The sequence below is a fragment of the Orbicella franksi genome, chromosome 1, assembly GCF_964199315.1.
Source record: "Orbicella franksi chromosome 1, jaOrbFran1.1, whole genome shotgun sequence".
NCBI classification, from domain to species: domain Eukaryota; kingdom Metazoa; phylum Cnidaria; class Anthozoa; order Scleractinia; family Merulinidae; genus Orbicella; species Orbicella franksi.
The window spans coordinates 3,066,942-3,079,547 of NC_138145.1; the positions used below are offsets into that span (position 1 = coordinate 3,066,942).

General features: G+C 38.5%; 3 protein-coding genes across 3 annotated transcripts; all 3 read left to right on the forward strand.

The window, feature by feature from the left end:
- Positions 1-851: 851 nt before the first annotated feature.
- On the forward strand, positions 852-1,723 carry LOC145482597 (octopamine receptor beta-2R-like). Its single transcript, XM_081461204.1, has one exon. The coding sequence runs from the start codon at positions 852-854 to the stop codon at positions 1,695-1,697; it is 846 nt and encodes a 281-aa protein (XP_081317330.1). The 3' UTR covers positions 1,698-1,723.
- Positions 1,724-4,225: 2,502 nt separating this feature from the next.
- LOC145482606 (trace amine-associated receptor 5-like) lies at positions 4,226-5,142 on the forward strand. The gene has a single exon (XM_081461214.1). It carries the CDS (start codon positions 4,226-4,228, stop codon positions 5,060-5,062), a length of 837 nt encoding a protein of 278 aa, XP_081317340.1. The 3' UTR covers positions 5,063-5,142.
- A 6,139-nt stretch (positions 5,143-11,281) lies between these two features.
- LOC145482616 (octopamine receptor beta-2R-like) lies at positions 11,282-12,472 on the forward strand. The gene has a single exon (XM_081461225.1). The coding sequence runs from the start codon at positions 11,370-11,372 to the stop codon at positions 12,213-12,215; it is 846 nt and encodes a 281-aa protein (XP_081317351.1). The 5' UTR covers positions 11,282-11,369; the 3' UTR covers positions 12,216-12,472.
- Positions 12,473-12,606: the final 134 nt, after the last annotated feature.

The following is a 12,606-nucleotide window of genomic DNA, read 5'->3' on the forward strand; positions in this document are numbered from 1 at the left end:
CATTAACTGTCTTGTTGAATTAGAATAAAAGTTCTAACAGCACCCAGTTTTACTTCAGACGGTTCAAGTCTCCCTATATAAAAACCTTTTCTAATCTTGAACTATAGTGTATATCAGACTTCTACCTGTTCGTAACATGCCGGCCAACATGCATATGCGGGCGGCTGCCACGCTGTCACGTTCTTCGTGCTTTCTCAACCTTTACAGGGAGACATTCTAGACAAACCCCACGTTTTCGCACAACCATCGCAAACAATAAGAGTCTTATGTTCGCTAATCGCGCATGCTAAACAGCTCGGGACTGCCGCATTTTCGTTGATTTACACCGTTATAGATTGTGCTATTTCTTTCGTATCCAGTGTATCATACGGATCGAGTAACGCGCCACGAGCCGAGATAAAAAGCGTTCAGAAATAACAGCAGTTGCTACCCTCGCATTTTTAACCGTTTCATCCTGGTTGATAACGGTTGAGTAATTTTGTAAACCATGTCAACCAAAAACTAATCTTCCCAGCTGAACGCGAAAAAACTCATCTAACAAAAGCGATCGAACACAAACTAAATTTCTGAAGTATTGGCTGTTGAAACAAAAAAAATTGTTAAAATTAGGCCTTCTTTGTTTTTGCTTTATATTTTGTTAGTTATAAATTCAGAAACATTAGCCACAAGTGCAGTTAATCAATCGGTATATCAACCATGAGCATAAATTGATTATTATCCCATTATTTTGATACGTCAGTATAATGCGTCAAGAAAAAGTGAGTAGATGTATTTAAAATTATATTCCTGAAACAATTCATATCATTTAGTGTGTGGAAGTTCCTCAATGATCAACAAGTAAAACTTGAAAAATGGAAACCTGGTTTTGGATTCTTGGCTGGTCTCTTTCCATCCTAACGATGGCTGGAAATGGATTTATTATCTTCCTTGTTTGCAGCAAACGGCGGCTTCGCACCAAAACTAACGCGTTTGTGGTTTCACTGGCAGTGGCGGACTTCTGTGTCGGGATGAGCGTTGTTCCACCAAAGTTCTTCTGTGAGATGGCAACTGGGTGTGACCCACAGTCTTTCGAGATCAAGTTGGTGAGGTGGCTTTTCGGATTCGCGTCAGTGGCGAACCTGTGCAGCTTAGTATTGGATAGATACATTGCAGTTGTCAAGCCCTTAAAATATTTGACTTTTATGACGCGCCGCCGTGTTATTCAAATGGTTTTCTTATCTTGGGGAATCCAAGTGGCCGTTCGAATGGTTCACAGTCTAAACTTTTTTTTGTTGAAAAATTCGCTTCTTCCTAGCATCATACTTTGGATATGTGTGGTATTTTTTGAGCTTGTTCCTTGTTTAATTTTGATATTTTACTTTCTATCTATGTTACATGCTGTTCGCAAGCACGAGCGTGCTGCCCGAACCACAGCAAAACAGTTAAGTTTCAATCATCGTGCTTCCTTTAAAACTAAGGAGAAATCCGCGGTCAAAATGATGGCAGTTGTTATAGGCTTGTTTCTACTGTGTTACGGGTTTTATATTCGCTGCTCGTTTATAATTCTTTTAAAGGACAAGAGCTGTAATGACAAGGAGTATAAAATACCTTTGTTACTTTTAAACTCCGCCATTAATCCTGTAGCTTACGCTTTCTTTAAGAGAGACATCAAGAAGGAGATTAAAAGACGCATCTTTTGTGTCATCCGTGAAGCGTGAAACGCAGGACTTTTCATGAAACATGGGAACAATTGTTCAGTTTAGTCCAGAAAACACCCTTAGGAGTGTCTTTATTTATTGTCGGAGTAAAGAATTGGTTTTTATTATTAGCTATATAGTAGACTTGGAACAGAAATATACCTAGAATGTTAAGAGATTAATTAAAATGTTTTACCTCTTTTACCTGCCTTCAATTCAATTTTACTGAAACAACTGATTACGAGGGGAAAAAGACTTTATAAGCTTTTACAGTGATTTGACTTAAACTTAGCTTTGGACACTGTCAAGAGAACTGTCCATGGAATACATTTTTCATCTGACAGAATATCATACAACAACATGCTCTATTTGTTTCCAAAACGTGGAGGCGAAAAATGCATAAAATGCATATAAAACAATAAAGAACTGGTGTTTCCCACCAAACCTAGGCGAGCTGCATGCCTTTTCAGAAGCGTTTCTTTTGTTCAGTCCTATCAGTGCAAAACTGAAAAGCAAATTGATTCGCAATTGATTCGCAGTGTTCCTGTATGCCGTGTGAGGATTAATTTATGTTGCTTTCGACGTTTAGTTGGTTATTTATCTTTGTCTCTTTTTGTGCATATTTCTTAAAATATTTACTCGAAGGTTACTCGAAGGTTACTCGAAGGTTTAATTTTCAGCATTTATGATCATTTAAGACCATTTTACTCAGGTGCTTTATTCTGGGGTGCACAGGTTAATATAACAATATTAGTGTCCACAATTGCCTGACTCGACAGCTCCGACAGCAAAATTCAAAGGATATAGAGGACCCGCAAGCGATCCCATGTCATTGAAGTCGGGTGGCTGACCACTCAATGATTGGTCAAGGCTGAACTAATTGCGAAATGATTTCAATAAGGCATATTGTTATATGATATCGCTCCAACTAAACAGCCACTTTATTTAACAACACGCTTTTATTTTTTTTGTTTTGCTCTTCGCTTTGCTCCGAGGGTTTTGCGCTGGCTTCTCAAGTTTTCCTCTCTCCACAAAACCCAACATCTCCAAATTCCAATTCGACCAAAATAGAACACTCGCATAAAAACCAGCGAAGGCTGATGTGGCTTCCTCTCTGAATATTGTCAGTTTTTTTTTTACAAGAACAAAAAATGTCTGTGCCTATTATGGGCTAATTGCACCGGATGTTTAACAGCTATAAACACCTGTATTTTTATTTTTAGCTATAGCCAAGGCACATCTTATTTGGGTCCGAAAAAGACTTTTTCAACGAAGTAAATCTTACAAGTAAGAGAATTTACCTTCGTGCTACTTGACTTAAAAGAGAGTTAATTACGAAATTATTGTAAAAGTTATTGTTAGTGGGGATTATCTGGTTTAAAAGTGTTTTCCGCGATGTTTCAAAATTAACAAGATAAACGATTCATGGCTGCTTTAGTTTAGTTGTACTCGAAGGAAACTACTTAAAATTACCGTACAATTGCAATTTGGTAAGATGGAGAAACACCAAAACAAGCAAAAATCGAACAGGTATAGTTAAATGCCGGTTAACTCAGTCCGAAAATTAGAAATTCATGAGAAGAGTCACAACATGTCTGAAACAGGTCAAAACTAACTCATCAACTTATGCTAATTGTTACAGCTGATAAATTCTTTTCAATAAACATCAAATGGATGTTCTCGGCTGCAGATCCTCTTCATTAACTGTCTTGTTGAATTAGAATAAAAGTTCTAACAGCACCCAGTTTTACTTCAGACGGTTCAAGTCTCCCTATATAAAAACCTTTTCTAATCTTGAACTATAGTGTATATCAGACTTCTACCTGTTCGTAACATGCCGGCCAACATGCATATGCGGGCGGCTGCCACGCTGTCACGTTCTTCGTGCTTTCTCAACCTTTACAGGGAGACATTCTAGACAAACCCCACGTTTTCGCACAACCATCGCAAACAATAAGAGTCTTATGTTCGCTAATCGCGCATGCTAAACAACTCGGGACTGCCGCATTTTCGTTGATTTACACCGTTATAGATTGTGCTATTTCTTTCGTATCCAGTGTATCATACGGATCGAGTAACGCGCCACGAGCCGAGATAAAAAGCGTTCAGAAATAACAGCAGTTGCTACCCTCGCATTTTTAACCGTTTCATCCTGGTTGATAACGGTTGAGTAATTTTGTAAACCATGTCAACCAAAAACTAATCTTCCCAGCTGAACGCGAAAAAACTCATCTAACAAAAGCGATCGAACACAAACTAAATTTCTGAAGTATTGGCTGTTGAAACAAAAAAAATTGTTAAAATTAGGCCTTCTTTGTTTTTGCTTTATATTTTGTTAGTTATAAATTCAGAAACATTAGCCACAAGTGCAGTTAATCAATCGGTATATCAACCATGAGCATAAATTGATTATTATCCCATTATTTTGATACGTCAGTATAATGCGTCAAGAAAAAGTGAGTAGATGTATTTAAAATTATATTCCTGAAACAATTCATATCATTTAGTGTGTGGAAGTTCCTCAATGATCAACAAGTAAAACTTGAAAAATGGAAACCTGGTTTTGGATTCTTGGCTGGTCTCTTTCCATCCTAACGATGGCTGGAAATGGATTTATTATCTTCCTTGTTTGCAGCAAACGGCAGCTTTACACCAAAACTAACGCGTTTGTGGTTTCACTGGCAGTGGCGGACTTCTGTGTCGGGATGAGCGTTGTTCCACCAAAGTTCTTCTGTGAGATGGCAACTGGGTGTGACCCACAGTCTTACGAGATCAATTTGGTGAGGTGGCTTTTCGGATTCGCGTCAGTGGCGAACCTGTGCAGCTTAGTATTGGATAGATACATTGCAGTTGTCAAGCCTTTAAAATATTTGACTTTTATGACGCGCCGCCGCGTTATTCAAATGGTTTCCGTATCTTGGGGCATCCGAGTTGCCCATGCTACGATTTCCGGACTAAACTGGTATATTTTAAAAATATTTCTTTTATTTAATATCAGTTTTTGGGTATCTGTGGTATTTTTTGAATTCCTTCCATGCCTCCTTCTAATATTTTGCTTTTCATCTATGTTATATGCTATTCGTACTCGCACCAGAGCAAAACAGTTACGTTTTAACCATCACATTTTGTTTAAAACTCAGGGGAAATCCGCAGCGTCGGTTAAGTTAATGGCAGTTGTTATAGGCTTGGTTTTACTATGTTATGGATTTTATATTCGCTGTACGTTAGTAATTATTTTAAAAAACGGTGAATGTAATGATGAGGAATATAAAATACCTCTGTTAGTATTAAACTCCGCCATTAATCCTGTAGCTTACGGTTTTTTAAAGAGGGACATCAAGAAGGAGATTAAATCATGTATCAGTTGCGTAAAGGAAAGAAGCTAGGTGCTGCCTGCCTGTTAACAACTGTTTTACCATAGAAAGTTAAAATAACGAGCGGAAAGGAGATGTTGAGAGAAATGTGTAGCTATCAATTTTTTTTCGAGGTTATGTTGTCTTTGAAAGTATAACTTTGCAAGGGACACCGGCTGTTATAGGAGTTTTGGCTCTGTAAAGAGAATTTCCATAATGTATATTCTACTCTTAAGAAAAAAAGAAAATAAAATCATATGGCAAAATATGGTGGCTTTGCAGTTGGTTGGAAGAGTGAATATGATATAAGAATATACCCTGTCTGTTTCCAGTGGAAGAAGCCAATATTGCAGAAACAATGACAAAACCTAAGTATTAGCGTTTCCTACGCAAATCAAGTGTATGTGTATTTCCTGTAGCCCATGACCAGGAATTAATAACTAATAATTAAGGAATGCTATGAGCTGAATGCCTTTCCGAAGTGCTCCTTATGTTCATCTTATTGCAAAACCGGTAATAAACCGATCAGCAAAAGTTGTATTTGATCGAGGACTGGCGTATGCTGCCTTCGACCTTTGTTCGTTTTTTTTGTTGTTGTAGTTTTTTTTTGGTATATTTTTTGATGTGTACATCCTAAAACTTCCACAGCTATTCGTCTCATGATTAGCAAGACTGAGAAAGGCTTATTTTTTCGGGGCATAGAAAAAGTGGTTTAAGGTTTCGTTTTTCAGCTGTTATGATCCTTATAGTCAAAAGCTTTGTCTCTGCGGTTCGCTAATTATTAAAGCAATATTAGTTTTTTGACAATTACCGACATTTCTGACGGCAGACTGCAAAGAATATGAAAGACGTTGAAGCAAAACAACTTCATTGAAAGTGGCCTATTGCCGTTTGATTGATTAAGTAGAAAACCAACACATAATAATTGTCTCTAACAAGTGGTTATCGTTCTATACTAATTGCACCGGATGTCTTAACTCAGTAAACACCTGTGTTTATGGTTTTAGCTTTAATTTAGCACAGGACCTCTTGTCCATTTTATTTCTCTCCACAACAAGTCATCTTTCTATCGAAAATAGTCATGAGAATAGGAGAATTAACCAAAATGCTGACAGAGAATGATTAATAAAAACAAATGGTTTTAAAAGTTATTATTCCGGCTATTTATATTTTATTCAGTAGTGTTTTTTCTCTTTTTCCTGCAAAATTAAACATTAAATTGCGTTTTGTCAACAGATGAGCTTCGTTTGCTCGGAGCATCACAAAACAGAGATCAACCACGCGTTGAGATGTTTCAAAATCAACAAAATAAACACTCTCTGGCTGCTTTTATAGTTTAGTTTTAAGGAAAAAGTTATACTAAGGTAGAGACTGTAGAGAAACATCAAAAAGGTAATATTAAAAGTAAACAAAAAATGAATCAGTAAGTTGAAATTATAACCTTGCAGATAATCGAAGATAAAGTTCGTCATTTAAAGCAAGAGCAAATAGGTCGATCTATTTTGACGTGTTTGGTTTTAGTCTGCCAACAAGCGTTTACAGGATATTAAAGAGGCGCGATCGCAAGGGGGAGCTAAGACAGCTCCAGCTTGTTCTCTTACTCTCGTTTTGTTTGATCTTGACATTGCCTTGAAATTTTGAGGGTAAAATTAAGATACACTAAATTTATAAAGTCTGATATGTAGCGCCTGATGGACTGGAACGTCCTAAAACAATGAAAGACCAGACAATTCCGAACAGAAATTTAACTTTGAACTCAGTACCTTGGCTCTCCAAGGGATCAACGAAGGTTTTTCGTTTAAAGAAAAGCACATTTTTTCCAAAGCTTTCTCTTTTCTCCATAATTCTGTCCAATTGACCTATCCTAGTCTCTAACAAGCAAATTTTGGCTCGATGAAGGATTTTATGCATTTTTCAGTGGTTAATTAAATAATTCATGTATTTTCTGTTGCTATATGCTTTCTACGATAGCGTAACTCCGTCTTGCACTATATGAACACACACAATCCACAATCTCACGCTGCTAATTTTGGGGCGATCCCGCAAAAACCATTTGCCACCCTCTGGAACACGCTGAATATTGAAAGAGATATTTCGTGTTGTTTTGCCACCCGACCAAACAAACGTCAGTAAATAAATATTCCAAATGTTGAGCGGATCGTTTGAGGCAGGTTTTCCACCAACTGGTTTCAAGCTTGGCAATATAATTGAATTTGCAGCCATTCTGGCTCTAGCGATAGTATGTTTTAAATGGCAGATTGAAAAATAAGAGAATCTAGACGTTTTGCAATGCCTCCTATGGTCGCCCTCCTGGTAATCCTCTAATTGGTAAGTTTTGGATATCTCCGCTTTAAAGATAAAATAAAGATGTGATCTTAATAAACTCCCCTTGTCATCAAAATATCCTGCGCTTAAATGATATCGTCTATCTGCCCCGGAGACACCCTCTCTTCCTCTGACTATTTTTGCAACAGCCTTTCCGTTAGTCCATTGATTCCTGAATAGACCATTTCCGATATATTAAGATTCTAACTTAGCTCCGAGGCTTGGGGGAAGAAAACAAAAGGAATCACATCGAGGGTAAGTGATGAACAATTAATTTCTTTTGTTTTATTCCCCCAAGCCTCGGAACCATGTTAGAATTTTAATATATCGAAAATGGCCTATTGAGTATGGGTCGTCGCTAATTATTCTGATTATTTGCTCCTGGCAAATGCAGTGATCTCAGAGGTACTGTAGCTGTAAACGTTTCTAACCAGTGAGAGGCTGGGTGCAAGTGAACAATGAAAATAATGTCTTAGGTAACATGATAAAGATTCCGGTGTTTTTACGCTGTACAGTATGGTTTAGAAATTAGGGAATTCTCGAAGTTTGTCTAGAGCAAAATGTGCTCGGATTAGCCGGACGAGCAGTTTAACAGTCTCAAAATATTTCTTTTTCACATGATTTAAAACAAAAATGGCGTGGTATACATTTGCTGGAAGTTTCAACGAGAAAGCTTGCTCTTCGTGAAAAAATGAAAACAAAACGTTAATGTGTACCTCAAGGCAATCGGAAGAACCTAATGAAATAAAGATGGGGTACTACTAGATCACATTGACGAGTCAGGTTTTGGAATGTACCCGCGTTTCACAAGCTTACCCTGCCGAAAACCAAGACAACGGTCAACTACGTGACCACTTTGGTTAAATTTGACGATCACGTTTCAAAACAGGACCCTTATCTTACGCAACGAGAGGATTTTGGTTCTTAAATGACAGCCTATACAAGCTACCGATGAAAATGTCCTGGTTATATCTGCGAGGAAGCTGTTGAAGACAAATGTATTTGTTATTGTCAGGAGGACGGTTACAATATAAGGTGTTAAGACGTGGGAGCTCCCATTTTACGTAGAAAAGCCATGAAGATATTTTCACCGAAAAGAAAATCTAAAAAAGGTAAGTTCAAAGAACAAAAGTTGGAAAGCGTTAGGAAGCGAAGGAGTTAGCCGGACCCTTAAACTGAAATCAAAACCGACTGACAAAGAACAAGTAAGAACCTAAAAGAAGTTATTTCTGAACAAACAGTGCGGATACTAAAGATACTGCAATTGTCTGTAGCCCCCCAGAGGGACTATGTAGCTATCTAAGAGATAATGAGGAATTGTTTCATAGTAGCGACGAGTAAACTGTTAACATGTTCAACCAAGTTATGCAAACTGAGGCTTAGTCAAGTCCCACATCTCATGGAAAGCAACTTTGCCCAATTCACACTCCCGTTTTCAATGCATCCATAGCGATTCCAGCTAATAACACCCATTAATCTTCTTCGGCCGAGTCAAAATAGCATGTCAGCTCAAGATGCAGAACCAAGACCGCTAGGGGGCTGACACATATATGGTGCATTGGCAAAGGAGCGCATGTATTTCTGATACTTGTGTCTGCAATGGATAAACAACTTGTCAGAGTAAAGGATCTCCCTCTGGTAATCGTTGGATGAAAGTGGCCATTTCCCTTGCCCTGGGCACTTCGTACCAAGTATCACTGCTGCTTACCACTTACAAAGAAATTACGGGAATAGATTGAACGCTTGAGACAAAGAGTCTGATTGGGTCAGTTAACGAGTTAACAGAATAGTGTCCCAGACGTTGCAGGGGCGCAAAAGCGTGATTCCAGGGTGCGCGTTTGCGTTGATCTTACCGAGCTTAACAAAGCAGTACGTCGAGACGTCCATCCTATGCCAATAGGCTATCTTCAGATAATACCTTGACCCACGTTGTGCCAAGTTACCTACCTTCATTAAGCCTGTTTGGTAGATACACGTTGAACTGTCGGGCCTATCTATGTCTCTAAATATTCCCAGAAGTGCAAGGAAATGGGGAAAGCAAGAATGGAACATGATCAGCGATTACATTCGGCTATTGGAGGGAGAGACTCATGCTCAACTCTTCTTTTCACATTATTTCCACAATCATAGAATTTTTAAAAGAGTTGTGCATACTTGGCCCAGTCAAACAAGAAAGCCATTGAAAGCACACACGTGGCATCCAAGGAAGTTCTTGCCCTGTAGAAACACGTTCCTCGTCAGATGCAAGCAGCCAGGTTTGGACTTGGTTTGGACAATTGGTACAGTTTTGACCACCCATCGGATGATGTGAGATCAGTACAATATCCTATTAGTTCCACCAACGATTCCGACCGTTGTTATCACAGGAAAAGAGGTGTTGGCTATGACATGTACGGCAAAAGGGCTATTGAAAGCAGGACGGATGTTTAGATCGGAATAAACTTGACGGTGGAAACTGTACACTAGCAATAAATACCCTGGTTTCCTCCACTCACAAGGACTTATTTTGCCATCGATCATATCACTGTCAGAATGCGCCTGTGTACAACCGATTCCTGCACTGTCTCGATGCCTTCAAGTGCATCGAGCTCGCGAGCCCAAATGAAGGTCATCAAGGGATGACAAAAACACGCAATGACGCCACTTCGTAAGTCTGGTGGACTAGAATGTCCCAAACATCATAACGGTTGCAAGAAATTAATGTGCTACGGAAACCAAATATCGCAAATTCAGTCAACGAAAGGTACTGAAGTCCTAGTAGACCATGAGCTAGAGTATTGGTAGACTTAGTACAACACACAGGTAAACATTTCCGATTAAAGAATACTGAGATTAGCACCCTTTAAGGACATCAAAGAATAACATAGGCCAAGCGTGCGTTTCTTTAAGAAAATCCAAGATTGGATTCTTAAAGGAACCGAAGAATCCACTTCCAGAGTGGATTCTTCGGTTCCTTCAACGCACCATGATCCGAGAGATCTTGGATTGATCGGTTCAGTAAAGAAACGCAAAATACCTTTTCGGATTCTTTCGGATTTAAGAATCCAATCTTGGATTTTCTTAAAGAAACGCACCCTTAGTTTGTCTTCCCGGCGGGGAAGTGAAGTGGCAGGAGCTGCCTAACTAGAACGCCGCCCAGCGAGTCATGAAGGCAGTAACAAACGATATGGTTCAGAGCCACAAAAGCTGTGTTTATGCGCCATATGTATTTCTCGGATACAGCAACAAACACCAACTGCTTCTCTAATGACCGCCTTCTTAAAAAGCAAACAAAAAGAAATAACCCCATCCCCCTCGAAAAAAATAACCATTTAAACAAAGTTTCATTTAATTGTCAGTCGTTTTCGCCAGCGCTTTCAAAAAACATTTGCAACTTAGTTTCGGGGTTGTAAAATTCTGGAGTCTGGTCTACTCCCTCTTGATAATAGATTCCCCATCGCTTTGAGATACAATACCTTTTTATTATTGTTATTATTCACATCTTTTTATCGCAATCTACTTATCTCAGCGAGGGTTAGGAAACTAATCAAGAACAAAGTTGATTCACAGAGCTGGCTATCGATGAAATTTTTTTCAAAAGAAAGAATCGAACACAGCTGGCAAGTATTTCTCTCAGGAAACCAATTTTGTCTTGGTTTAATAGATTCATCTATTCACAAGATGGTGTCCCTAGGTTTCCCCGTCCCTAAATTACGTTTTCAAGAGACCAAAAGATTAAACACTGCATGCTCAGTGCAATTACGATAACGTTTATCAGTCTTCCAAAGAGTGTCTTTTGCTTTTATCTAAGCTAGTTTGTTCATAAAATAGGAATTATTTGTCATATAAAATGAATGCCGAGATTTCAACCACCTGCTCCAATTGTCTGTACCTCATTTCAATACGTCAAGGTGCAATTTTAGTGCAAACATGAACAGGTGTCTTTAAAAGATATTGTATTTTGGAAAATATGATTTTCACGTCAATTGTAGATTTATCTCGATGACCAAAAAGTAAACCTAGCAGCCTCTCTAAAATGGAAACCTGGTTTTGGATTCTTGGATGGTTTCTTTCCATCCTAACGATGGCTGGAAATGGATATATTATCTTCCTTGTTTGCAGCAAACGGCAGCTTCGCACTAAAACCAACGCGTTTGTGATTTCATTGGCAGTGGCGGACTTCTGTGTCAGGATGAGCGTTGTTCCACCAATGTTCTTCTGTGAGATGGCAACTGGGTGTAGCACACAATTCTATTGGATGAAGTCTTTAAGGTTGCTGTTCAGCTACGCGTCAGTGACAAACTTGTGCAGCTTAGTAGGGGACAGATACATTGCAGTTGTCAAGCCTTTGAAATATTTGACTTTTATGACGCGCCGCCGTGTTGTTCAAATGGTTTCCTTATCTTGGGGAATCCAGGTGGCCGTTAGAATGGTTGATATACTAAACTGGTCTATTTTCAAAACATCCCTTCTTCTTCACATTATAGTCTGGATAAGTGTTATATTTTTTGAGGTTCTTCCGTGCTTTGTTTTGATAGTCGGCTTGATATCAATGTTACTTGTTATTTTCAAACACGATCGAGCTACTCGCACCATAACAAAACAGTTGCGGTTCAATCATGGCGTTTTGTTTAAAACTCAGGAGAAATCCGCCGTCAAAATAATGGCAGTTGTAATAGGCTTGTTTCTACTGTGTTATGGATTTTATATTCGCTGCACTTTTGCACATATCTTAAAGACGGGAAATTGTAATGATGAGGAATATAAAATAACGTTTCTAGTTTTAAACTCTGCCGTTAATCCTGTAGCGTACGCTTTCTATAAGAAAGACATAAAGAAGGAGATTAAACGATCCATCTGCTGTGTTATGGCAAAAAAGTAAAAGAAAATATCGATCGTGTTATGAAGACAATTATTGTAGAAAGTGAGGCTCCTTCAGGAGTGTTTAACGAGCGACGAAATTCTTATTTATCTTTCAGGTTTTCTTTGAACTTTGTAACGGAGACTGTTAGATCATTTTTGAAGGCTAGGTAGCCTTCCATAACCATCGGTGTAAATGTTTCTTCATCGACAGAAAGGAGAGCGAAAATAATTCCATGTAGCATAACAACTTGTTTCTTTAGTTGATTGTATTTTGTTCTTCCCAATTTTACCTTTGCTCGGCAAAGGTATCGGATTATGTACTTCCACTCCCTCTCGGTACATGTTCACAAAATGTTCAACTCGACGAAACTAAACGTTCTACTTTTTTTTTTTTAATTTTAATGATCATT

Excerpts from the sequence above, each read along its gene's own strand:
- LOC145482616 (XM_081461225.1), top strand. The coding sequence starts at position 11,370 with ATGGAAACCTGGTTTTGGATTCTTGGATGGTTTCTTTCCATCCTAACG.
- LOC145482597 (XM_081461204.1), top strand. The coding sequence starts at position 852 with ATGGAAACCTGGTTTTGGATTCTTGGCTGGTCTCTTTCCATCCTAACG.
- LOC145482606 (XM_081461214.1), top strand. The coding sequence starts at position 4,226 with ATGGAAACCTGGTTTTGGATTCTTGGCTGGTCTCTTTCCATCCTAACG.